The sequence below is a fragment of the Lutra lutra genome, chromosome 6 (assembly GCF_902655055.1).
Source record: "Lutra lutra chromosome 6, mLutLut1.2, whole genome shotgun sequence".
NCBI classification, from domain to species: domain Eukaryota; kingdom Metazoa; phylum Chordata; class Mammalia; order Carnivora; family Mustelidae; genus Lutra; species Lutra lutra.
Genome location: NC_062283.1, coordinates 39,549,649 through 39,577,478, shown reverse-complemented (window position 1 = coordinate 39,577,478; position 27,830 = coordinate 39,549,649). Strand labels below are relative to the sequence as shown.

General features: G+C 33.8%; 1 protein-coding gene across 4 annotated transcripts in view; it reads left to right on the top strand.

The window, feature by feature from the left end:
• The window catches only part of SMAP1 (small ArfGAP 1), a 177,475-nt gene that overhangs the window by 48,039 nt on the left and 101,606 nt on the right, over window positions 1-27,830 (top strand). For 3 of the 4 annotated variants that reach the window (XM_047734427.1, XM_047734426.1, XM_047734428.1), the window contains exons 3-4: window positions 16,415-16,500; window positions 24,477-24,552. In XM_047734427.1, the coding sequence (XP_047590383.1) occupies window positions 16,415-16,500; window positions 24,477-24,552 (162 nt within the window). Of the gene's footprint in view, window positions 1-9,505; window positions 9,626-16,414; window positions 16,501-24,476; window positions 24,553-27,830 lie in introns of all 4 variants that reach the window. The other variant, XM_047734429.1, reaches the window with a different exon arrangement.

The following is a 27,830-nucleotide window of genomic DNA, read 5'->3' as shown; positions in this document are numbered from 1 at the left end:
AATAAAAATATTCTTCTTTTGTGTGTCTCCATAAAATGTAACTACTTAAGTTTTGCTGCAGAGCTTATCAACTGACATATATACACCATATTTATATCAATTATTTGTATACATGTTTTGAGTGTGTGAATCAAGTTTTAGGGCATCTGCCATATCACAGTTGGGTTAGAATTGCTTTATGCTTATTTTTCAAAGAAAATTTATCAGAACTTATTTTGATTTTTATTAGCATAGAAACAGAGTTACTCACCTTACATTTTAACCAAAATTCTTTTTTTAAATGTGGTTCATGGTTAGAGTAAATGTCTTTTGGCCTGGTGGTGGGTATTAAGGAGGGCACATAATTGCATGGAGCATTAGGTGTGGTGCATAATCAGTGTATCTGGGAACACGGAAAAAAAAATCTTTTGTCTTAGGCTTACTCTCAGGCACTTTTCTGAAATTTTTAGGAAGGATCACTTTGTACTTATATAAATACTAAAATATTTTTTTTTATTTTGTACTGGTTCATTAACCCCAAGTATTGAGTACCATTTTCCTCCATTATTTAAAAATTTTTAATAATTCAGTTTTCATTGTGTGTACTGAAGGAGTTAAAATGAAAAATACCTTATTTTTACTGCAGAGGAATATTACTTGTGTCTTCAAGTTTCTTAGCTTACTTTGTGCAGAGTCTTGTAAATTGTGCCATCTAATAACACGTCTTAGTGAGATTTTGTCCCTATTGCAAAGTATTCCCCATGTTTTTGGTATTTATCTTGATAACTTTTGGATCATTTTTAATACTTTACTAACTATAAATCTTTTAGTAATCTTCTTTCACAGGTTCTTTGTTTACTACTGACTAGTGTCATTTATTGGATGTGGTAGTTAGTATTTTCTTGGGAACACCAAGGCCACACAACTGAGATTTACTCATTATAAAATATATTGTGGGGAATTTTACATTTGAAACTGCCCAATTTCCACAGGCCTATGATTTATCCTTAGTGAACTTGCCTGCAACATTTTATAGGCATTTTTACTCCCTCTGTTAATATCTTTACCATTTTTACTTTAGCTTTGACTGTATTTTGGCTAGAAGGAAAGGTCTTTAAACCCAACTCTTCTCACATTCTTGCTTTCTGTTAAAACAAAAGAATAGAAGTTTGCTTTCTTCCCATTCCCCACAAACCCTGCTTTGACTTCAGCGTTTTGTTCTCTTGTTTAGGGGCAGAATGGAAGGGGGTGGCTGCTAGTTTCTCTGCCTTTATTTTCATTTGCAGCTTTCCTTCCTGCTTTTCCACCTAATTAAAAAAATTATATTCATTTGGAGGCACATTTAAATTCTTTCTTCTTCTTTGAAATGCATTACTCACATGCTTCTGCCATTAAAAAAAAGTCTTCCTAATACCATCTTTCCTAATACCATCTTTCCCTCAACAAATAGCTCTTGACTCTGCTGTATTTATTCGTTTGCTCATTCAGCCACTGAACACTTACTAAGTACTCAGAGTGTGCCAGTCTCTGTAGTCTAGTGACTAGCTCTTGTCTCCCTTTAGCGGTTGAATTTCTTGAACAAGATCTTTACCCACTATTTCATTTCTTTACCTTACTTCTGCTAAGTTAACTCTTTTCTGTTCCCATCATTCTGCTGAGTTTGCACTCATAAAGAATACTAGTTACCCCTAATGGCCAAATCCAACTCTTCTCCTCCTCCTCCTTGGTCTTCCTGCTTCACTTGACACTATCCCTGCCTTCTTGAAGGTTTTTCTTTGTGAAAGAAGCTAAAGTTACTCACCATGTCTTCTATTTGGTTTATTTAGTCTCTGATTTATTTTGTTTTGTTTTTACTATTTCTTTTTTTGCTTTTTCCCCCTAGTGGAGATTTTCTAGTTTTGTCTTTACCCCAGTTCTTTAGTCTCTCTACATAGGAGAACTCACTTACCCTCATGGATTCAGTTATTTTTTTGTGCAGATGGTTTCCCCTGTCTGTCCAATAGTGGCTTCTATAGTGAATTTCAGTTCTTTTTTAGATTGCCTATTAGAGGGGCACCTGGGTGGCTCAGTGGGTTAAGCCTCTGCCTTCGGCTCAGGTCATGATCTCAGGGTCCTGGGATCGAGTCCCGCATCGGGCTCTCCGCTCAGCGGAGAACCTGCTTCCTCCTCTATCTCTCTCTCTGCCTGCCTCTCTGCCTGCTTGTGATCTCTCTCTCTCTCTCTGTGAAATAAATAAATAAAATCTTAAAAAAAAAAAAGTAGATTGCCTATTAGAGACCTTTGCTGTTTGTGGACTTACTGATCTTAAGAAACCTTGGATATCCTTGGCATGAAGTAATTGATAGTTTGCCCTAGCACCCATTTTAATTGTATATTCTTTGAGGCTGGAGTTAGTCAATCTGGTTGGTTCCATAACCCTGGAATTTCAACATGGCTTTACATATCTGTTCATCTTTGTATATTCAGTAATTCATGTGAAGTAATTAGAACTCATTGCTTTATGAAAAATACTTCACTACGAAACAGAGAAAGCTGGCTATTAATGTAATGATAGAAGTTAACAGAAAGGAATAGATATGACAGGGCATGGATATTTTTTTCTTTTTGCCAGATAACATTACGCATTTGAGTAAAATTAAGAATAGAATATCGGGCGTGCCTGGGTGGCTCAGTCAGTTGGGTGTCTGCCTTGGCTCGGGTCGTGATCCCAGCGTCCTGGGATTGGCCCTACGTCGGGCTTCCTGCTCAGCGGGAAGCCTGCTTCTCCCTCTCCTGCTTCCCCTGCTTGTGTTCCCTCTCTCTCTGTCTCTCTTTCTCTGTCAAATGAGTAAATAAAATCTTTAAAAAAAGAAAAGAAAGAATAGAATATCAAAATTAACTGTTGCTCTTTAGCAGTATCAATAAAACCTCTTAATGTTTCATATGGAAACAGGAAAAAAGGATTTAAGTTATTAATATGTAGCCTTTGTAAATGTTAAGATTAATAGATGCCACTAATCTGCAACTTGACACACTTAAAATTTAAATAATTATCTGGTGGTCCATACTGGCTTCTTAGTTATGCCATTATTCAAGTTAATCTTTTTTTTTTTTTTTTAAAGATTTTATTTATTTATTTGACAGAGAGAGATCACAAGTAGATGGAGAGGCAGTCAGAGAGAGAGAGAGAGAGAGAGAGGGAAGCAGGCTCCCTGCTGAGCAGAGAGCCCGATGCGGGACTGGATCCCAGGACCCTGAGATCATGACCCGAGCTGAAGGCAGCGGCTTAACCCACTGAGCCACCCAGGCTCCCTGTTCAAGTTAATCTTAAAAGCTTGTGGTGTCCTATGGTTCTTACCTCTTTCTTTTGTGTGCCTCATTATGCCATCAGTTCTTAATTCTTTTGTTGCTTCTGTTGCTTTCCATTCTTATTTCTCTTACCATGTCCATGGCTTTAGCTTATTCCTGATCTTCCTGTCACTGTCCCCTCTCCATCACTTTTACATACCACATTCAGAATAATCTTTCTGGAACACTGTTTTGGTCATTTGACTTCTCTTCTAAGAAATTTATATTGGTTCTCCTCTGAGAATCATAAAAGTTTTATTTTCCTTAAATTGGTAATCACACACCTCTGCCATCTGACTTCATCCTGTGTCTTTGACCTTCCTCCAGATGCTTGACAATAGATCTCTTTGCTGTATAGAGCCAGCTGTTCCTGTTGAATTATTCTGGCAGTGAGTTCTTGCTGCTGTTTTGGTTGTGCGGTTGTCTGTTGTTGGAAGTATCTTCTGAATATTCCTTTTTTCAAACCAAACCCTTCCCATTCTTTAAAACCCAGTTAAAGCCATACTTTAATAAACCTTCAAAATATAGGTTGTGCCGAATTATTTACTACCACATATTGTTATTTACCGTTGTGCATGTCTGTTAATTGTAACCTTCCAGTAATTAGTAACTTTACCTGATGTGCATTTGTAGTCCTTGTGTTGGTTACCACAGTGGTGGGAACACAGTATGTCCTTAATTTATCATTGGCACACCAAGAACAGTCTTTGGTTTGATATAATTCTGTGAGATAATGTTTCCTATATTTAGCATTGAACGAGGAGAATGAAGAAAATGAAAAAAAAAAATCAAGAATATGCCCCCAATTTGTCCTATATTATTTATACAGTATCTTTTTTCATTTCTTTACCTCTCTCCTTTTCTTCCCATGTTCCTACATATGTTTAAATTCCCCAAATACAGGAGCCATAGGAGTATAACTTAAGCTAGTGTGTGGAGGTTCCAAGGAAATATATGCAGGTACTAGATAGGTAGTACTTTCTAGCATTTCAAACCATCCAGAACTGAAATTGATTGCCTGGGAAAGTAATGAGTTTGCGATTACTTGAGTGGTTTGTGCAAAGGCTGGACAACCTCTTGGAAATCTGTAGCTGGGATTCAAGCATTGAATGGGCAGATGAGGAATAGTTTAAATGACTCTGAAGTCTCTTCTGTTTTTGAGATTCTTTGATTTTATGTTCAGTCCTCTTTGGTTACCACAGCAATTCAAAAACCATTTCATCTTATTATTTGTATTTGAATAAGAATGGTATGTTACAGTTAGAGATTGTACTCAATTTTTTCCTAAAAGTCAGATTCCACCTTATGGTGGAATTCCTGCACTCTGGATAAATCATAAGATTGTGACAGTATTCTCAGATTAAATCTGAAAGACAAGTTCTAAAAATGTTTTGAACATTTTTACTCTTTATGTTCTTTTATAAGGAAAAAAATCACTGACTAGATGGATATAGATTTCTATTTAAACTTTGTTCTTAGAAATACCTGTGTAAGTAACTTGGTAGTTTTAGTTTAATTAGCAATAGTTGTATCATACTATTGACCTACTTGTCTTAATATAAACTTCTGATCTTTCTTAGAAAAAAAAAATTGTCCTTAGGAAGCTAAAATTACAGGTTTTCACTAATACTCATCAGTAAGTTTTATTGTATTCTATGACCTCCGTTTGAATTCCTGATCAGCTCAGATACAGGGAGAAGAGGCAAAAGAGAATTGATAGATACTTTAAATATTTCTCTGTTGCTAAACAAGTAATTGTATTATAGGTACTTATATTGGTGGTCATATTGTGCCCATTTTCACTATTAAAGTTGGGATGTAAAGGATTATAAAAGATAGGGGATGAAAGTGACTAAATATATGGAGGACGTTTTCTCCCCCTTGATCTTGACATAGTATATTTCAGATAAAATTATGATACATATTATTCTTTAAAAACATATTAAGTTTGTGAAATAAAATTTCAGTGATAGAATACAGCATTCCTGTGAGGAACCTCTGCCATCCTTAGAAAATAGAAAACTGGAACTAGAATATTGGTAGGCAGTTGAAACTTATATTTAACTTGAATTATCCAGATGTACAGGTTTGTTTTACTTTATCACACCATTTTTAAATTGTTAAGGGAAGGTGAGATAAGTTACTACGATTTCCATGGAGTTCTGAAGAGGAGAAAGATGCATTCATTATTAAGATAAATGTTACCTGTTTTTATTTTTGTTAATGAGACTACTTAATGAAAATTGAAAAGGATACAGTTGGCTCAGATTATCCTTTCGTCACACAGCAGTGGTGTACCTGTAAGATAGTTATACCTTGCTGTGTAGCTACTGCAGCTTTCTTTTGCTTAATGTTTGCATGGTATTTCTTCTTTCACGCTTTTGTGTTTAACTGATTTATGTCATTAAATATAAATACGTTTCTTTTAGACGAGAAATGCCTTTGGTATGCTCTTTCAGTATGTAGTTTCAATTTTTTTTTTAAATTTCAGTGACTTTTTGAAATTAGTTTTTCAGTATTCTGTCTCCTTGTTTGAGCTTTCTTCTTCAGAGTCACTCTTACATGTAAGTTGGATTTTCATTGTCTAACTCCAATATTTGTCACTTTCTCTTGGATCCTTTTTATTCCTTTTTTAAAATTAAAAACTTTAAGTTTTTTTGTTTCTCCAGTTTTTATGGGCCATTATTTGTTCTGTTTATTTTTCTCATGTTCCATTATATTTCCTATTCATTTCTGAAGTATTTTTCCTTTTATTTCTAATTCTTTCCTGAGTTTTCATTTTAATTCTGAATATTTCTAATTTCTTTCTTAAATTACATTTTATTTTTAAGTAATCTCTATACCCAACATACGGCTTGCATTTAAAACCTTAAAATCAAGAGACACAGTCTCCACTGACTGAGCCAGCAGGTGGCCCCAAATATTTCTAATTTCTTTTTTTTTTCCCCCAAAGATTTTATTTATTTATTTGGCAGACATAGACCAAAAGTAGGCAGAGAGACAGGCAGAGAGAGAGGAAGGTAAGCAGGCTCCTGGCCAAGCAGAGAGCCTGGTGCGAGCCTAGATCCCAAGACCCTGGGATCATGACCTGAGCTGAAGGCAGAGGCTTTAAACCACCCAGGTGCCCCAATATTTCTAATATCTGATTTAGTTGTTCTTCTGTAACTTCACTAGGCTTTTAACTCATTTAACACGCTCTTTCATTTCATGCATATATTTTTTGGCTTGTTTTAAATTAGTAGGTGTACAGTTTTGATCTGTTTTCTGAGCATATTTGTTGTAGAGTGGTTTCATTGTAGAGATGTTATTCTGCTTCTTATTCTCTTCTAAAACTTTGTATGAGATTGGACCTTGATTCTTTTCTGTTGATCATTTTTATGTGGTATTAGTTTTCTTTACTTTTAAAAGGAATTCTTATTTAAGATAGCTTTTCTGCTGGCACAGACCCCTCCCTTCAGTGGTTTTTGTGTTAGTGTTTAAAAATAAGGCCTCTTGTTTTCTGAGATTATTTTTGCTCTGTTCCTTTTCCCACTTTATACCTTCTCTTTCTTTATTTTCCTTCTTTCTTTCTTTGAGGGGGTTGGCTACTGCTGGAGTTTTGAATCCTTTCCCAGGACTTCCTCCTCAGGGTGGGGTCTGGTCCTAGAAAGGAAGTTCATAGATAGGGGCTAGAATATTTTACCCCATTTCAAGCTTATTGTAGACTGTATGTATTTGCTGTTGGATTGGGTAAATATGCTTTTTTTTTTTTTTCAGTTTCATGTGCTTTCTTTAGATTGGTTCACTGTAATTTCCAGTTTTTATCTCTTTACTATTTTAGTGTTTTGTTTTCAGATCTGCCTGGTCCCCCATTAGTTGCAGATGTCATGCAGGTCAGTGGTTGTTAGTGCCTCATCTCTACCTCATAGCATTTTGGTTTGTGGGGATACTTGATCACCAATTTTTGTTGTAAATATTGACCATGTGGTTTTGGTTTTTCTATTTAGTGATTCTATTTTTTTTTTTTTTTTTTTTTTGTGAGAAGCTTTTGGGAGCTTTGAAAACTATCACCACTATTAAAGAATTCCTGACAAGCAGTATTTTGTAGAATAAAATATCATTTAAGAAAGGTTAATTTGAAGACCTCCATGATTTAACCACATCTGACCTGTATGTGTTAGAACATTATTTACTCTCTCAAGGTTTTGACCCTTAGATAAATTTTCATAGTGCTTAATAGAACCAGGGACATAAGCTTTCAGCACACAATTCTTGGTACACATTTATTCAAGAAAACCCGCAGTCATATAACTTCTTTCTTATTTTGTGGAAGGAGTACTCATTATGAATTCTATCAGGCAGACAAAATTTTTCAAATCATGGCCAAATGTACAAACTTTTAAAGGTGATTGAGATTCAACTTCTGCCAACTCCTTGCCAGGATCATTGACTTGTCCTCAAAGAAGATCAGAGCAAGGAGCTGCTTGTAGTGTTGGGTTTATGTATTGCCTATATATGCAGAGTGAGGTGAGGAAAGACATGTGATACTGTCTAATGAAATTTAATCTGTGAAGTTCAGTAAGACATTTGCATTTTTAAGCAATCCATCTGAGAAAAAGTTGCATGTATTCTGAATGTGAAGGCGTAAGATTATGCCCTTTATTTCCCTCTTGATTTTTAAATTGTTTTTAAGGTTGAAAAGTCAGTGATAGTTTTTAGAATTCTCTTTTACTAGTAACTGACTCTAGCTCTTGAGTCAAAGCAGTGAACAAAATGGTAAGATATTACTTAGTGGAAGTCTTTGTTCATTTAACTCTCTTCATCTGTACTGCCTAATCTAGATGGAACTGAGAGAGTTCAACTAAAGGAATACTAAACTATTGAAGAAGAAAACTTATGTCTCCATAGAGAGTGCTATATTTGGTAGGAAGTTGTTATGTGGCAATGAATGATTACATGTAAGAATAGATCATCTGAAAACATGATTATTAATTTCATTGCATATAATATTTTAGAGGTGTGGTCACTGCTCTTCCCTGCTTTGCGTGAATGTAAGAATGGTAGAGGATAGCAGGTGTAGGGAAAGGCTGGGACTTTGTAGACCTGGATTCCAGTTTTGGCTTTGTTAACTAAATGTTTGGGTAATCTTCAGGAAGTTACTTCGTAGTGGCTGCGTTATCTTTAAAAAAGAGAAAGAAAGAAAGAAAGAAAGAAAGAAAGAAAGAAAGAAAGAAATCAATCACCAGTATCTAGTGCTATGGTAAGTTCTCAACATATTTTAAGGATGTCTCATTACTATTTTTATAGTGACCTTTATTTGCTTATGAATTTCTAGAAGCACAATACAGTGTACACAGGGCCTTCTAGGCAGAAAGATGGAGAAAGCATGTCGCATTTGAGAAGGAGGTAGTTTTCTGTGACCAGAGTATTGGGTGCAGTTATGTGTCACAGGAGATGAAGGTGAAAGTTGCAATGGGGGATTGGTTTGGTCTTGATCCTATCAGTGATGGGGTTGGTGGGGATAGGGACAGAACAGGGAATGTTGTCTTAAATGTTATAAGTTGAAGAGTGGTATTTAGTGTTATGTTCCTTTTAAGAACCTAAATCTGACAGTCTTGTTCCTGCAATGGCCTAAGCAGTGGGTGACTAGATCTGGAACTAAAGTGGCGGCAGCAGGGGTTGATTACCAGGGGGAGGTTATAATAAATATTAAAGAGTTACAATCACTAAGCTTTCTGACAGAAGAGGGGGGAGTCCAGGATGACTCCTGAGATGAGCCTTAAGCACCTAGGATGAAAGTAGTGGTTTATTCCTAGACTTCAAATGGCATGGATTTCATAGTAAATACAGATTACAAAAGAGTGTGAAGTAAAGCTTTTCCAACTTTGTTGTAATAGTGTTTAATTTTACTGCTTTAAAAGATACGTTCTGTGAATTTGTAACAACTAGCAAATGCTGCAACAGATAAATCAGTTTCTGAGAATATCTAAAAATTGTGAAAAATAGGAGAACTGGTACCTCTAATTCCAGATTGTCATTTAGGATTTTTAATTTTTAAATATGCGTGGTTTACTTATTTTGTTTTTTTTTAAATAACAATTAAAACAGAAAGAGAATAATTCCCCAAGAACACAATTTTATGAAAACTGAAGGAATGGACTCTGTATTAAATATTTACAAAGAGTTCCTGAGACCAAAAATGGTGGCCCTTCTTTTCCAGCAGCTGGAATCCAAAAGATCTTGAAACCAGTCCTGAAAACTTGCTCCTATGCAAGAAATCCTGGTGGCTTTTGAGAGGAAGATAGAGAACTATTCTGGAAAATTTCAAGTGGTAGTAGAGGTGAGTCACTGACATGAAGAATTTGTCCAGGGACTACAAATACTCATTTTCTCTTTTTCCTTAACATTTAAAAAATATATACCCTCAGATAAGGCAGTTTGACAATCTTATCTTTGTGTTCTAAAAATTTTAATGAATAGAAAATAGTAGAATAAGTAGTATTCCCTCATCCACATAAAAATAAATTTGTTGAAATTTTAAGAAGGAAAAACAGATACATTCAGTGATGTAACTTCCGCAACAGTTGTTTTTTTAAGAAGATGACCATGCTGGGAAAAGATATGATAAATGCCGCATTTATACTTTGTATTTTGAGTGTAAGATATACTTGGATGGAATTTTTAAAAATGTATTAATTCGATTTGATTCATTACCTCTTTGATCACTAGAACACTGTGTTCTCCTAGTAGGAGTGGAGGATACCAGTGAAGTCTCCTTGTTCTGATTCACATGCTGCTTGAATATGGTAGCTAAGCTTCCTCTGGAGAGTATTGTTCAGATACAATGCAGGATTAATATGCCTCTCTTAATTATCTTATTGTTTTGGGGAAATGAGAAATACATGGACATGGCACAAACTTCAAAGGGTACAAAAGGTGCAAAGTGAATAGTCTTCCATCTCTATCCCTCAGACATCCAGTTTTCCTCCACAGAAACAACCATATTTATTAGTTTCTTGTATACTTTTCCTGAAGTATTTTGTGCATATATACAAACATATATGTAGTATATATTTTTAGCTGTTTTCATATCCTTACACAAGGTCTTTGACCTTGTAGGTGAGATTCCCTCACACATCTGTTCCTCAGAAAATTGGGTAGAAGAGTTTTGATTTATATAGTTTTATCTTTCTTCCTCCAGATTTAGTGTAGACATGTAGCACCTTTCTCTTACATACTAACATGTAAGATTCTATTGATTATTTTAATATTTTACATTTTTGCCATTGGGAATTTAGAAGGTCTAATTGCCACATTATTACTTAATCGTTTATAGCAGCAATTAGTGATCTCAGTCCTTTATTTTTTAGCTGCTATTCTTTTTCCCACCTACTCCATTTTTTAAAATAGCCAGTAAACTCCAAAGGGCAAGTCAGTACACACAAAAAATTTCGAAAACTATACAGGTAGCTTCCTGAAATAATACATTAATGTGAATTCTAGCTTAACTATAAATGGCTGTTGACCAGGTACTACTTAGTGTCTGAGAGAGAAAATGCAGGAAACATTATGGGACAGATAGGAGGTAGGTACTGAGAAAAGAGAGAGTGCAGAAGATGAAAGAGAGGAGAGGTCCAAGGAGCCATAGTTCTTAAACATAGCCACTGAACCTAGACTGGACTGTAGTTTTAGTTGAGCTAACACAGGTAGAATTTATACCCTGAAGTAATTATATCACTTAGTTGGAGTCCACAAAGAACTCTGCTTTCCAAGATTTTGGAAGACTAAAGAAAGGCGCTGGGTGAGGGGGCTGGTTTGACAAATTTTATTCTTATTAACTTGGAACTTTAGGTGGTCCGTCATTTATCTTGGCATTTAAAGTTATTTCCTAATATTGAGAGAGACTTAAACTTAGGCACATTTTGTTTCTATCTGTTCCTGTTACCTCTTATCTTTACATCTATTTCAAGGCTCTTTTCTCACTAAAGCTGATTTTGTGTGCTGCTTAATTATTAGTTTTTTCATTGGAGATGCCCCCATTGACATGAAACAGTGATTTCCTATTACATTTGTTTGCCTACTTACTGATCCTGCCTATTTTCTTTTTATCTGTTCCCACTTTTTGTGACATTTTTTACTTTTTTTCGTTTTTTTTTTTTAAATTGAAATACAGTTGATATATAATGTTACATTAATTTCAGGTGTACAGCATAGTGATTTGAGAACTCTGTATGTGTAGTAGCAAGTGTAGCTATTACTATCTGTCACCAGTTTTTGTATGTTTTAGTTTATTAAATTGTACAAATCCCATAAGTAAATGTAAATTTTAAATTTTAAAGTTTAAAGTTTAAATTTGAATTTAAACTTTAAATTGACAACCCCAGTTCACTTGAGTCTCTTTAAAATATTAAAAACTTAGAACTCATTTAGCATATAGGTTTTATTGTTTTTAGTGCCCAAACTAGGATTGGGTGAAATGTTTTCGTAGAAAGTTCCAGAAATAGAAATGTTTTATCTGCATTAGATTGTGAAGGAACTATGTTAGCCTGTAGGTGTTTCTCGGCACTCTAGTTCAAATAGTTAACTTTTGAAATTGAATCTCAGGCGATATGTGAGTCTTTGGGCACGGGTTGTTTTATATATTGGATTATGTGGAGAAACTAAAAACACACAGATTATGGATCGACAAGGACAAAATACTTTTAATAGTAGGTTTTGAGATTCTTGAGTGTGATTTATTATACCATTTTCAGGTAAAGCCTCCCTTTGCAATTACAATGGTGCTGATTTTGGATGAAGGTGTTTCAAGCAAAAAGTACAATATAAAGTTGATCTTTCTAGGAACATACAGTGTTTAAAATGAGGACAGATTGAATTTGAAAATGAACAATAACACTAATTTTAAAGTATGTACTACTTAATTGGCATTTAGCAAAACAGTGAAGTACAATTTCACTTACTCTTCAATATAAGTATATATTTTTCTTAAAGTAAAAATGCATATTGAATTTTTATTATCATTTCCTTGTCAAGAATTTCAGTATATATTCCGCTCACCTAATGTTTGACTGTTTTTTAAAAAATCTCATTTTGAGATGAGCTATAGTTTATTAAGTAAATACCTATTTAAAAATATTTTAAAATAAACAGTAGAAATTTTGACTTAAGTAATTAAGAGTCCTCTTCCTCCCTTTTTCATGTTTGAAGTGTGAGAGAAAGAGAAAAAAAGTTTACTGACAGCATTATATGCTTCTTTAAAGTCAAAGAATTTTGAAAATTGGTAAATTTAAAAATTTTTGATAGTATATTTGATATCCTTACAAGTATTCCCCCCTTTTGGAGAAGTGAAAATAGATTTGGAAATTAGAAGTTTTTCAGAATTGTGCATAGTATTAGGGTCTGACTTGATTTCCAGGAAGCTAGATGGTAGTTGAAGTAGCTAGCTCATTACCGATAACTTAAGTCTCATTATAGTTAAAAATAATAAAAAATATAAAACTTAACTTTTTCTTTAAAAAGTAGGGTATTCCCTTTATCATCTCCCTCCCCCCACTTATTTGCAACCAGTCCACTCATCTCAGCTCTGGAAAACTGAATCATAAGTTGCCCAAAAAAAGCAACTAAAATTCTCCTCCAGAAGTGCATTTTGGCAAAGCATTTTGGTTGAGAGAATCTAAAAGAAAAGCAATATTTTAATAACAGAATGATGTTTTAATAAAGGAGGCAAAACCTACAATGTTATTCTGTTTTGTGGTGAAATTTCCTGGACACTTCTGTTGATTAGCTGGTGCCTGGTGGGAAGGATTGGGACTAGGGAGCTTGGTCCTAGTCTAAACTCTGTAACTGATTCGGTATTTTACTCTAGAGAAATCATATAACCTCTTTGTGCTTTCATTTCTGTGTCTATAAAATGAAAACTGAGCCTCTAAAGCCAAGAGCCTGGTGTTTCTATGTCCTGAAGGAGATAGTCCTTGGTTCCATTGGATGCAGCCTGAAATCTCTAAACTCCTAAGGGCTGATTCTGGTTCTAACAAGAGTCAAATACTCATGGAGATTAATAATCTTGGGCTTGTTACTTAACATCTTGGTGCTTCAGTTTCCTTTCCTGCCAAAATAGGAAAATAATGCCTAAAGCAGGGTTTTTTTGAAATTTCAAATGGCATATATGTGTGTGTGTGTGTGTGCGAGCACACACACATGATTTCTCTAATATATGAGCAATTTACAATTATATATGTATAATTTATGTATGAAAGTAAAGTATTGAGGCTAATGCTTATCATTGTAGTTGTTAGGATATTTTCATTATTTTTTTTCCGAATGCTAGACAGAATTTGCTCCTCAGGGCCAATAGGATAAATTTTCATAACTGTTGTATATGGCCTTTAAATGTAGTGTTATGAAACTTTGACACTGACCTTCCTCCTACACTACTATCTTCTACTTTTTAGAAACCTAGAAACCATCTGAGCGTTCTTAAAAAACAATCTTTATACATCTGTGATGTCAATGAATCCTTGTTTCCTCTAATCCCAACTAACACACACAGGTGCACCTGTACCCAGTCACTTTTTGGTAGTGGACTCCTGTAAAAATGGCTCATTATTTCACATTATTTCTCCCTTTCAGATTTTTTTTTTTTAAAGATTTTTATTTATTTATTTGACAGAGAGATCACAAGTAGGCAGAGAGGCAGGCAGAGAGAGAGGAGGAAGCAGGCTCCCTGCCGAGCAGAGAGCCCGATGCGGGGCTCGATCCCAGGACTCTGAGATCATGACCTGAGCCGAAGGCAGCGGCTTAACCCACTGAGCCACCCAGGCGCCCCTCCCTTTCAGATTTTTATACCTCTTTTTTTCGCTCTTGTCTGATTGTGATGGGTAACATCCCTAGAACAACAGTAAATAAGTTGGTGTAATACACGTGTATGCCTTGCTCCTAATAATTTTTATTTTGTCAAAATATTAAAGACCTCCATTAAATATTTTATATAAAATGTGTATAATTATATTCATTGAACATAAGATATCTCTGTAAAGAGCATCTCTATTTTATGGACTCAAAAGAAAAAATTATCAATTGCAAGACTATCAAATATGAAGAAAAATGTAACAGGATCAATGAGATATGGCATACATAGTAGATCTTGTTTTTAGTCTTACTAAATTTTTTGTTAGAATTTCTCTGTATTCTTGTTTGCTTGATGGAAACTTCTCAAGTTTTTTACTTTCATAGTTTCTGTGAGTTACTTTTTGCTTTTTTGCAGATATTGTGCAAACTAAGAGGCATTTTTCTTGTAGCTCTTCCTAAATGTTTAATACCTTTATGGTTACATAACTTGGATCATCTTTACTTCTAAATTCCCACCATGATACAAAAGTAAAGCATCATTTGAATACTAGAGATGGAAAACATTTTTTCTTTTTTAAAGACGGGTGGGCTGTACTGAAAGTTTCTAAGCTCTTCTCCCCACACACAGAATTACATATTAGCTCTGGTCATATACATGCTAGCATGTGTCTTGACATAGTAGAGCCCTCTGACTTTATGTTGTCAGTTTGCCTTACACAGGTTTTCCCCCCTCACTTTATATACCCTTGGGTTTATCATACTTTAGCTTCTGTTTTCTCTCCAAAGCTAACTAACAAAAGCTGTTTCATTCTTTTTCAGTTTACCATTCCTTATATTTCCCAGCCCCTTATTAATTCCTTTTCTTACCATCTTGTTTACACGGAAAGAGTACTTATGTTGAGTATTTATGTTGAGGTGGGATAGAATAGATACCAAGAAATGAGAGTATATTAGTATTTTGCACATCTTAAAACTCTCAGTTGGGAGAAAAAAAGGTCACTGTATTTTTTTTTTTTCAAAGGTTTTATTTATTAAGAGAAAGAAAGAACACACATGTGCAAGTACAGGGGGAGGGAGAGGGACAAAGCAGGTTGAGTGTGGAGCCCAATGTGGAGCTTGAGCCTATGACCCTGAGATCATGACCAGGGCTGAAATTAAGAGTCAGGTGCTTAACTGACTGAGCCACCCAGGAGCCCCATGTCACTGTATTTTTTATTTGAAGGAAGATGGCTCAGCCTGTGTACTCTTGAGTGCTACAACTCAAGGTGCATACCTGATAATCCGTTAAATCTGGATTGTCTTCTCAGGGATGTGGGTGTGTGTCTAGGAAATCAGAAGAAAAAAGAAGGAATTATACAGACTGATCTTTCTGCCAATTAAAACATTTTAAGGAACCTAAACTCTGTGTAAATGATGTAAAATGTTTTGTAACATTTTACATGTATTTATTTGTAACATTTGTAACATGTATTCATATAAAATGAATAGTGTTTTGTTTGTAAATGTTACTTTCTAATATAATAGATTATCCAGGAAGTACTGTTTGGCTAATCCTTACTCACAGAAGATACTGAAACTTAATTAAACTGGATTAAGTGATTATCAGATTATTTTATGCCTCTTGAGTAGTTACTGTTCTTGGGGTTTATAGATTTTAGGAAGGCTTTGGGTCATAGGGTACTGTTTTTTGTTTGTTTGTTTGTTTGTTTGTTTGTAGGGAGAGGATCCATAGCTTTCAGCAGATTCTTAAAGAGATTAACCCCAAAGAAATTAATCCACTCCTGTGGAGTTCTAGGTTAGCATTATTTCTTTTTCATCTGTTCTCCATTGTGATCCTGATTGTAAATCATGAAAACCCAAGAGTATTTTGAAACTCAAAACAAAATTTGATCTTGAGTTGTTACCTTGGAAATGGTAATGCTGTTCAAATGGCATACCCAAAACAATAATAAAACTGCCATGAACTACCAGGGAATTACTTTTAGGAAGTAGTGAATATAAATAAAGATGATATTGTTTTCACAGAAAAAGACATTAGAAAACTGTGGGTCCACGTAAATTGAGTAAGTGTGAATTAAAACTATTCTACTTTGAACTCAAGGAATTAATTTCATAGTTGTGATTTAATTTATTTTTCTGAGAGGAATATATATTGGAAGTAACAAATGTTACTTGGTATTTATATATATTTGTATATATATGTATATCTATGTGTATATAGTAGTTACTTTTTAATATTCGTATGACTAATGAAAATACTTGGTTTTTCTTTTTATTTTAGTGCATGCAAGATATGGGAAATACTAAAGCAAGACTACTCTATGAAGCCAATCTTCCAGAGAACTTTCGAAGACCACAGACAGATCAGTATCCTTGAAACTTTATTTATTGTGGATTTTAAAAGAATTAACTCATTTTTATACTTTGTATTTTAACTGTTTATATTTAGGAAGATGCGAACTTTATCAGACTGTTATTTATTAAAGATCAAAGTTGGTTTGCCCTGAGCTGTGCTTTGTATGTAGTAAATTTTTAATAGTAAGTAATACTTGATCTACATAGTATTTTGATATAATTATTACTAAGTATAAAGTATTATGACTGATTCTTCTTGATCTCCAGCTCCTGATTGGAGAATATACATTGTTTATTATTTTAGAGTATTATTAGAGATTTGACTTGTGAGCATCTTGAATAGTTTTAAAATTTATTTCTAAAGAGATCTTCTTGATCACCTTTATATAGTAATCATATTTATGTTAAGGAGTTTGGCATGTAGGCATTTAAAACGGCAAATCACATGTTTAGTGTAAGTGGACCTGCTTAAGTAGCTTATGCTAATATTTACTGCTCACATTTCATCTTTGTTACAGGTTTCTCAGCTGTGTTTGCTTTTACAAATCTGCCATAATGAATAAGTAGAATATTTTCTCACAGGCATTTTAGTCATATGTTTTTCACATTTGTTAAAGTCATTTGATTATATAGGATTTTTCAAACTTATATTGAAGTTTGAGGAAATAGCTCATTAAAATTAATCTGTTCTTTAAGATTATCAAATTGATTGTAGGTATTTTTGATTCTATCCAAAGGTGACAATAAGGTGCAGTTTTGACAATAAAATGTAGTTTCTTAAAGAGCAGTTATGTATTACCCATTTGTATACTAAAACAGTTCATGTGGTCAGACAGTGAAAAAAAAATGCGATCTTAACAGAGTAGAGTCCATTATATATATTTTTATATTTGTATAGAAACCTTTTAAATTTTATTTAAAAAGTTGGTATTTGTATTTGGCCTTTTCTATTTTTGCTCCCTCCACCTTCTTCCCCCAAATTTAACAATCCGATATCCAAGGCTATTTTTATTATAGCAGGTTCTTAGGGTAAAAGTGGGAGGTACACTTCAGACATAACAAATTGTGTGACTGGAGGTATGAAAGAGTGAGGGAACATGACAGGTTTTGATGTGACAGGTTCATGTTTAGTGGGGCAAGGGGCAGAAGAAGCTTACTTTCCAGATTGTGAAGGGTTTTCAGTACCAGATAGAAGCAGTGTGGACTTCATTCCATGTACTCATGGAAGTCGAAGGATTTGATAAGCCATGAAGGGTTTTGAAGCAGGAGAAACATTAGAAGCATTTAATTCTATCACAAGGAAGATTAGTCAGAGGAAACCTTGGGGTTGCAGACCATGTAGAATGCTAGTACAGCCTTGAAATGTGCAATGATGAAGTTATAAATTAGAGAATTAGATTAAATTAAATAGTGGCATTGAGAATGGATAAGAAGGAATTAGGAATATTGGAAATTGGGAAAGCAGGAGCAATTGGATGAGGTTGAGATTGGCTGTGTTTCTGAAGAAAGATACTGAGATGACCCCCAATTTTTTAAAGCTTGGTGGAGGTTTTATAGATAAGATAAAGCATATTCTCTGAGAGAAGAAATTCAGTACCAGATAAAGGTTGAAGGGTCAGAAATGAAAGGTAATGAGCCATACTTTTTTGCTTTGGGCAGATTGAGGTGTCTGTTGGATGTATACATGGAGATCCCCATTCAGTAGCTGGAAACGCGGGTCTAGACCTTAAAAGAAAGCAGGAAATGCAATGCAGATTATGGAGTGATTTAGCATGTAGATGATAGAAAAGTGTTGCAGTTATGTTTACCCAGGGCAGTACTCCTTTATTCTTTTTGTGTGTTTTATTGAGCATCTTGGGGGGAATACTGTTTTCTTTCTCTGAAAGGTGAAGGTCTAGGGCAGAACCCTGGGATAAAGCATTAGTAGAAGAAAAGACAACTGAGTGAGCAAGTATGTCCTAGGTGATTTTTACCAATTGCTTGCTGGTTGTATTTATTCTTTTCTCTCTGGTTCTCACCCCCAAGCTTGAGTAGACATATTAGATTCCTCAAATGGAAGAATCTCCAGTTTGTGGAAGTTTGTGTATATGTGTGTTAGGATTTGTTTGGTTTAAGTTTAGTTTTTTTTACTTCTTTTGAATACTACAGGGTAATTTTTGGTAGTATCCTTTATTTGGTTCCTTGTGGGTGAAAATGGCTTCTAAGTTACTTAGTCTATCATCATGATTCCACATTTTTTTCAAAGAAGCTTTGAAGATATTTAGGAAAGGACTGTATATAGCTTCTCAGTATCTTCTTACATTGAACTATTCTATGCACTATTTTGTGTATGTTAGTAGGAATATTATTTCTTAAGTAATTACCATTAATTTTATGATGACCCTTATAGAAGTAAAGGATTAATGAGGTAGTGAGTTATTAATTCTGATATTTTTGCTGATGTATTTTTAAGTATTTGGTACTTACTTAAACATTTCAGGGAAGATATTTTTTACACTGAATTGATTGGCCTTGGGTATGATTATATCCTTGACCTTTGACACACCGAAGATACAACAGCTAAAGTAGTCTTAATGCTAAAAAAGTTTTCCTGTGTGCCAAGCACTGAGCTTGGCTTTTTATCTTCCTTATTTTTTTTAAATTTTACAAAGAACCCAATGAACTGGAGTATGTTACTTTCACTTTGGGGGTTGGGAAGGGTAGGATTATTATTATTCCATCCTTACTAAGTTATTAAGAAGTTATTAAGAAACTTCTCAATGCTTCCAGACTTTTCCTTCTGTAGAAGGGCACTTGAATATATTTTAATGATGATAGTCTGAGTAAAATCAATGTTGCCACATTTGAGTCTTGATGGCCTTTAAAAATAGATAGGCTTATGGTTTGGGATTCTGCAGCTAGATCATAAGGTCTAGGTATAGATTATAACTTTTAAGTACCTGGTGTAATTCATTTCAGGCTTTTGGATTATGTATATTTTTGCCATTGTTTGCTCAAGAATGCTTATTTGGGTTTTCAAACTGTTACTTCTAAAGTATTTACAAATTATGATTATATTTATATGAGGTGTTGATTTCTTACTATTCATAAAAAAAATCTAATGGTTATTAGAAAATACTTCAAGAGGGATTTTGTCTAAACAAATTTGAGATAGATGACTACTTTGAGTATAAAATGCCATATCTTGGACCGTGAGACCAGACCCTATATCTAATAAAATACTATGGCCTTTAAAAATTGTTCTACCTTAAATATTACAGCAACATCACTTTAGTCCCTTCTTTTAATTATGAAACATTGTGATTTGGAGGTTTTATTAGGGAAACTAGTAAGAAACGAATCCCCTTCCTTTATTTCATGAATCATTCTAAATTTCATTGCTCTTTAAAAAGCCTAACATCTCTGCATTTTTATTGATTTAAATATCGTTGCCTCATCCCCAGAGACAAGTGGAACCAAAGTGAGTAAAACTCACATAATATGGGGCCTCACTGCATTCTTAACAAGACTTGTCATTTTTTTTAAAGCTTTACAATTTACAGAGTTGTGCAAAAGCTGCTGTGAAAGTATAATTTCTTATGTGGGATGTGGTTAATTATAGGCTGCATGTACTAGTGCATGACAAATGATAAAGCTTTACATTAAGCTTTTCATTATTTTAGGGTATTTCATCTTATCTAAAAACTTTAATTACTTCAGTTCCATGAGGTCTATTGTGCACCAAAGCTAATCTGCAGTTCTTCTCCTTTGAGCTTTTCAAGATTTTATTGCTGTCAGTGGTAATGTGTCTGGAACTGGAAGATTTGGTTCTTGGGACTAAATATTAATTTAATTGTCTTTAAAAGGGTATCTTTAAGGAAAGGAAAAAGAGTCAAATTATAAATAAATATGTTAAGAGATAAAATACAAAGTAATATTAAACTTTTTGGGGCTTGGTTAGTATCGTTTGTTAGTTTTGAGGACAGGGACAGTTCAGGGTACTTTGTTGAATGTTTTGTAACTATAGGCATGGGGAAAATTCTGAGGTATTTGTTTTTGTTTACTAAATCTCAAATCAACCACTTAAACTTGAATTGTTATTAATATTTCTTTACCTTGATTTCCTAAAAATATTATTGTTCTATTTCTAATTTTTTGGTTTGTATTATTGATGTCTATCAGTAAAAATAAAAAATCCTCATGTCTCAAATGACACCTAGAGACTAGAAAATGAAGATGAGTATTGATTGATCTCCAAATCCATTGGTCCTTTTGTCGCTGTTTCTCAATTGCTCTGTCTGTTTATACTTGATGATATGCAAGCCATCTTTGCCCTGAGCATTGTAGTTCTGTCCATTACCTCCCTTTACCATGGTAATAAGAGCTAAAAATTAAATAGCACTGTGTGCCACTTGCTCTTAGGTCTTTACACACACTAGCTTATTTAATTCTGACAATAATCCTGTGAGATGGGTCTCAATGGTATCACCATTTTAAAGGAGAGGAAACTGAGATACAACATTATATAAAAGCAAAAGCTAACTCCATTTATTGAGTGCTTACTGTCTGTTAGGTGCTGCACTAAATGCTTCATATGTATGCTCTCAACAACTTTATGAGTTGAGTGTGATTATCTTTTTTTATGTATCTAGGTATAAGTTCAGCAGATTAGCTGACTTTGAGGTAATAACAACTGCCAGTTAAATAATAAGTGCCTATTGGACCAGAAATGAGGGTGTACATTGTTGAGAATTAGTACTAGGGTCAGCATGTAATGCAAAACTGTTGTTAAAATGTCTAAATTCCTTAAGTTGTTTGTAGTGACAATTTGTAGACACAGAGACGGTCTGTAAATCCAACTTGACGGTTTTTTGCCCTCTGGGCCAAATTGGGATACAGTTCAGAAATAAGTAACTACAGGCCTAAGAGCCAGCTCCTGTTTTTGTAAATAAAGTTTATTAGAACACAACCATTGATTTATGTATTTTCAAGGCTTCTTTGGAGCCACAAAGGCAGAGTTGAGTAGTTGCAACACAGACCAACTATCCTTCAAAGCCTAAAATATTTACCTTCTGGCCCCCTAAAAAAAATTTGCTGACTGTAGTAATAAATCATTGTTTGTTTAGGTGAATTAACAGTGAAAAATTGGCTTGCATTTGGGACCTTGTACAAATATACATAAAGACTGTGTGATATGTTCTTGCTCTAAGAGGTACATAGGAACTGAGAGCGATCAAGAATATAGCATGTTCTGTAAATCACCGTCCTTTTTCAGAAGACTCCCATGGAAAAAAATGCACTTTGTGGTGTGCTTTGATTGGTTTTTGGAAAGTAATGTTTTATATTAACAGTAGGAAGATCAAGTAAGTTCTCTTGCCTTCATGATTTATTTTATTTTATTTTATCTTATTTTAATATCCTTGGAAGACATCAACTTTCGTCTCAGAATTTTAGAAATTTTTTACTTCTTAGGTTATTTCTGAGAGGGTTTTGTATCCTAATCAGAACCAGATTCAGCTATATTTGAATTATTTATATAAGATACACTAAGTATAAATTAAGATTTCATTGATACCTGTTACTTCTGAAAATTCACAGCAACATGTAATTTCACCAGATGTTTGTATTGTTTTTCACTTGAAAACATTGCATACTTAAAATGTTTCCCTTTTTCAAATTCAGTATTTATAAAACCATCATAGTTTTCAGTATTTTAGCTTTACTGTTGGTTAAATTATTTTATATATTCTAACTTTAATGAGTTTTTTCTCTAATAGTAATTTTTAAAATCATAAACCATGATCATTTTTTCACAAATAGAGTAGTAATTTCGTAGACAAGAGTAGTAGTCTTTCCAAGCTTTAAGGTATAGTATACTCTAAACAATATCTAAAATGAATATTGTTTCTATCTTTAAGAAGGAAAACTATCAGTGTTACTTTCTCTAATATTTAAACATAAAAATCATAATTGAAGAATTAGGATCTCTAAAAAGTTTCTGTAGTTAAAAAATAGCTGTGTGTATATATATATGCTACATTGCATTTTATTTATAAATGTAATTGCTGCTAAAATACACGAGTTTACAAGTATATGTGCAAATAATAAATATATTCCATATCATCTGAAGTGACAATGACATCAGTCTAAGTGAAGTGTATGTTCTCTTCCTTTTTGTGGAGGTAAATAGTTGTGTCTACAGTAAAAATTGCTCGATATATCCATACGCGTAGACCTAATCCAAAAGGCCAACTTTTTAAATTGTTTTATTTTTTTTCTGTTAGAAAAATAGAAAAATGTATATTGAACTTGGATTTACAATCATGAGCACACTTAATGTTTAGCTGATTACAAGTTTGAGTAAAATGACATTATTGCATTTTATGGAAATACTAGCTTATTTGTAGTAACTTCTTGATATCGAATTGGCTGCTGAAATTTTCACATACCTAAATAAGCAGCCTGATGGTAGGTTTGGGGCCTTTATCTTAAAAGGGTCTCCAAGGATACTTTGAAAATACCCTCCAAATTTGACATTCTTTTCTAGATTTTAAAGTATTTATTAGCATTAGCATAAAATAACTGATTCACAGATGAACTGGTATTGATCAGCAACATTCTGAAAAGGTTGATGCTAAACATTCCTAGTTTTGAATCACAACTCTTCCTTGTACTGTAGAATCCCAGAAGACTTTTTAAACTCTCTGTGCCTCACTTTTAGTTGTGAAATGGTACCTACCTTATAGGTTGTTAAGAGGAAAAAAGGAGATAAAGATCATATAAAGTGCCCTTCATACTCAGGTTGTAGAAACTGTCTTTAAAAATAGCTTTCGTTCAGCTGACTTAATAAATTAAATGTTTAGATTTCCCCTTTTGCCTTCCCTGGCCCACTTTGAGTGCTTTCATAATGCCCCAACTTTTTAATATCCATTGTATATTGGTCAGCTCTTTCTATTACCTGTTGCATCAACTGTCAATTTAAAAGGCTGTTATTAACTTCTAATAAGGAGTTGTTGACTGAAAATGTTTGCTTTACTGCTTCAGATAACTATTCTTTTGAACAGAAGGATGTCTTAATGAGTATCTGTAGAGATTGTATTTCAGTATAATTCATTTCCTTTGAAATTCTTTGTATTTTATTTTACACATTTAAAAGCACTGTCCCAGGAAGGAGTTCATAGGCTTTGCGTGACTACTAACGGGGATCATGGTGCTGAAAAGGTTATGAATCTCTGGTGGAAGAATTCCCATTTTAGTGAAATATGATAAAGCAGTGATTGAGTGGTAAGAGAAGTCAATATCAGATAACTCAAAACTCTGAAATCCCACTAGAAATGGCTCATTCTGTCAATATATAAGGCTAGTCCAGCTAACTCCAAAAATTTAAATAGTACTGACTTTGGATGTAGCTTCTTGACTTCTCCATTCTTTAGCTTTGAAAGAAAAAAAAAAAAGGCATCCATTCTTCTGTAATACAGGGAATCTTCTATGATGCAACCAGGGGAAGCCATGTATGGTGGGAAAGAACAGAAATATTGAAATCACAATTGTGTAATTTTTCTTAGTTGCTCATTATTCATCTGTGATGTGGAAATTATATATATATAAAAATTTATACATATATAAATTAGTGGGTTGTGGAAGGATTGAAATAAACTATGGACAACATATAGTACACAGTGTCTGGTACATTGGGGGTACCACATGGTTATTAATTTCCTTACACTGAGAATTTAAAATGAACTTTAATGGAGTTTGGTTGGAGGTGGAGATTTGGGGAGTGTGGTTACTAGAATTGGGTTAGGTGGTTTTTGTTGAATGGGGAGAACTTTTGTGGCCAAAAAAAAAGTAAGTTACAGAATTTAGTTGCAGAAATAATGTGAGAGGAAAGCACAGACTGGGGAGGAGGAAACTTGAATGTAGAGTGTAGGCTTTGTGGAAAGAATGAATAAAGGGGAGTATAACATTGTCACTGAACTCATGCTTTTCCTTAAGTTATCTGTTTTCAGAGCAGTGGAGTTTTTCATCAGAGATAAATATGAAAAGAAGAAATACTACGATAAAAATGCAATAGCTATTACAAATGTGAGTAAAATCTTCATTTGTATCACCAATTGATGTTTGTTGAATAGATCTCAAACTTTTCTTTTTTTAAGATTTATTTATTTGAGAGTGAAGGAATGGGGAGGGGCAGAGGGAAAGACTTTCGAGCCAACTACCCCCTGAGCACAGAGCCCTACTCAGGGCTCCATCTCATGACCCTGAGATCATGACTTGAGCCGAAATCATTAGACGCTTAACCCACGGAGCCATCCAGGCTCCCCAGATCTCAAAACTTTTAACATACAAAACAGTTTAATTTTTTGTTACTGTAAAATTATATGTAGTTACATACTTGAAAAAATTTTAAACACTGGAATTTTTTTTCACCTATTTATGAGTGCTCACAAAGCAGAACTCTTGATTCAGAAAAGAATGTGCTCTGAGTAAATGCCATTTATTAATTTACGAAATTTGCAGAAAGATAAATTCACTACTTGAAAAAGGGGGGAAGGGAAAATTATTTCACTTCAATTCTGGAAATGAATGAAAAAGAAACAAGGCAATTTATTGTCTCCTAAGGGCTTTAGTGGATGTGTCCAGACATATGTATATTAAGACATTGCATTGTAATTGGTTATTCTCAAGCATTTTGATACCTAATAGTTGAGACCTTATTGTGGTGATCAGTTATATCTGTTTCTTTTTAGCTTTATTCTGATTAATTTTTCTCATTCCAGTTAATAACAGTTTAAAGCTAATTGTCTTTACTATTGCAATTGGATTTTTTGGTTTGTTTTTGTTTTTTGCCTTTGATTCCTAGATTAATAAGCCAAGCTGTAAACAGTTAATCTTGTGGTTAAGTAAACTGTCAAGCAGTTTGGAGATAATAATTTCATCTCATTTTGTATACAAATTGGGTTTTTCTTTTCTGTCCATATGGAGAAGCAATATACTAAAAAAGTTGATAAAGTACTAACAAAGTAAGGATATTGTAATACATTGGTCATGAAGAAGTCTTGCTAAAAATGTATAAAGTGTCAAAATGTATCTTTTGAAACAAAGAAACCCTGTATATAGAGTTTAGTCTGCATTTGGATATAGGAGAGGAAATCTTTTGAAAGATTGATAAATCATATATACAATGGAATATTACGCAGCCATCAGAAAGGATGAATACTCAACTTTTGTGTCAACATGGATGGGACTGGAGCAGATTATGCTGAGTGAAATAAATCAAGCAGAGAAAGTCAATTATCATATGGTTTCACTTGTAGAGCATAAGGAATAACATGGAGGACATTAGGTGAAGGAAAGGAAAAGTGAATTGGGGGAAATCAGAGGGGGAGACGAAGCATGAGAGACTGTGGACTCTGAGAAACAAACTGAGGGTTTTGGAAGGGAGGGGGTGAGGGGGATGGTTGTGCCGGATGGTGGGTGTTAAGGAGGGCATGTATTGCATGGAGCAGTGGATGTGGTGCATGAACAATGAATCTTGGAACACTGAAAAAAATAAAATTAAGATGTTTAAAAAAAAAAGATTGATAAAAATTGATAGTATTGAGAACGCTACTTACAATGTCCATAGAATTAAATTTAGTTTGTAGTATTATGGGGGGGAAAAGGACTGACTATAAAACATAAGTAATACATTTTCATATGAAATTTTAAGAAATCATTTTTGTATAGTTTATAAAAACATATGGCTTTACATTATATATCCTTTTTTACCCTTTAAGTTTTTATTTAAATTCTAGTTAGTTCACATAGCATACCGTGTAGTATTGGTTTCAGGTGTAGAATTTAGTGGTGCATCACTTACACACAACATCCAGTGCTCATCACATGTGTCCTCCCTAATACCTATCAGCCATCTAACCCATCCCCTACCTTGTTCCCTCCAGCAACCCTCAGTTTGTTCTCTGTAGTTATAGTCTCTTATATTTTGCTTCCCTCACATAAATCTCTTAAAAAATCCTGAACATTTTTGTTGTTTTAAATTATATTTATATTATTTTTTCCTTCTTGACAACAATTTGGAAATTGTTTTTATGTAGTAATAGATAGGAAAACTGTTTTATCTTTGGAAGATAGATGTTGCTATGGAATACCCACCCGCCCCGCCCCCCCAGATGTGATAATGTTCAGTTAAAAGATTTCTTTATTCATTAAGAGATATGTACTGGGATAAAATATTTAGGGATCAAGTGTCATGATATCTAACTCATTTTCAAAGAAGAAGAAGAATAAATAATTTTAAATGGTTCAGTGAAACCTGGGAACTGAGTGTATGTGTATGTCTGTCTATGCAGAGAGAAAACAAGGCATGGCATGGTGTTAACATTTGATGAGTATTGGTAGGTTTATAGAGGTATTCATTCTACAAGTTTTTACATTTTTTTTACACTGGACAATGGAAATACCAAGGCAGAAGATTGTGTATTCTTGAGTTTATATTATTTATATAATGAAGATTTAGAAAAGCTCACAAAAATCACATTTAACCCAAGGGAAGATGTATTCCATGTATTCAGTTATAAGCAAATAATAATTTTAAAAAAATTTATATTCTAGCAAGTTTAAAATATTTCTTCCTCTTTCATGGCAATCAGTGTGTAAACAACTAATCTTACATATCACTAAGAATTACATTATATATTTATATATTTTGTTTTGTCTTTAGTAATAGGTTAAACAGTCATTTAAATTGTTTCTGGTCACTTGTTACAGTCCCAGGATCCTGGTATACTGAACCAAAGAGGGCATGACCTTTGCTTTGAGAGAGATTTAATTTCTTTGGGGGGATGAGACAAGGTTAAAAAAATAAACCTGAGACAAAGTCTAAGAACTGTATATGCAAGATACTTACGGAGCACTAGTGCATTTAAGGGAATATCTAAGGAGAGACAGTTTGAATACTAATTATGCTATTTGTACTCTGATAAGACGATGTCATGAAATGACTTAATATAGCTTGATATGGCTCTTGATATTAAATGGCTCTATATTGTTTTATCTTTACAGGTTTTGTGTCTGATTTTTATAGTTTTTCTATCTTCTCTTAGCTGGCATTTTTTAGTGTTGACTGTAACAGCAGTTTCAAGTTGGCTTTCCTTCTTAATTTTTTCATTGCAATTTTATTTTCCTCTTTGGACTAGAGCTGATCATGATGTATATATTTAGAGCAGTCATAACTGCTCTTATTATTTTCTTATTATAAATAAGAGTAAGGGCCTGAAGATTGACCCTGTTTATCTATGTAAGGCAGTAATTTAATTTCTTAAACCCTTTTAAAAAATGACAAATTTCTTGCCCTTCTGAAA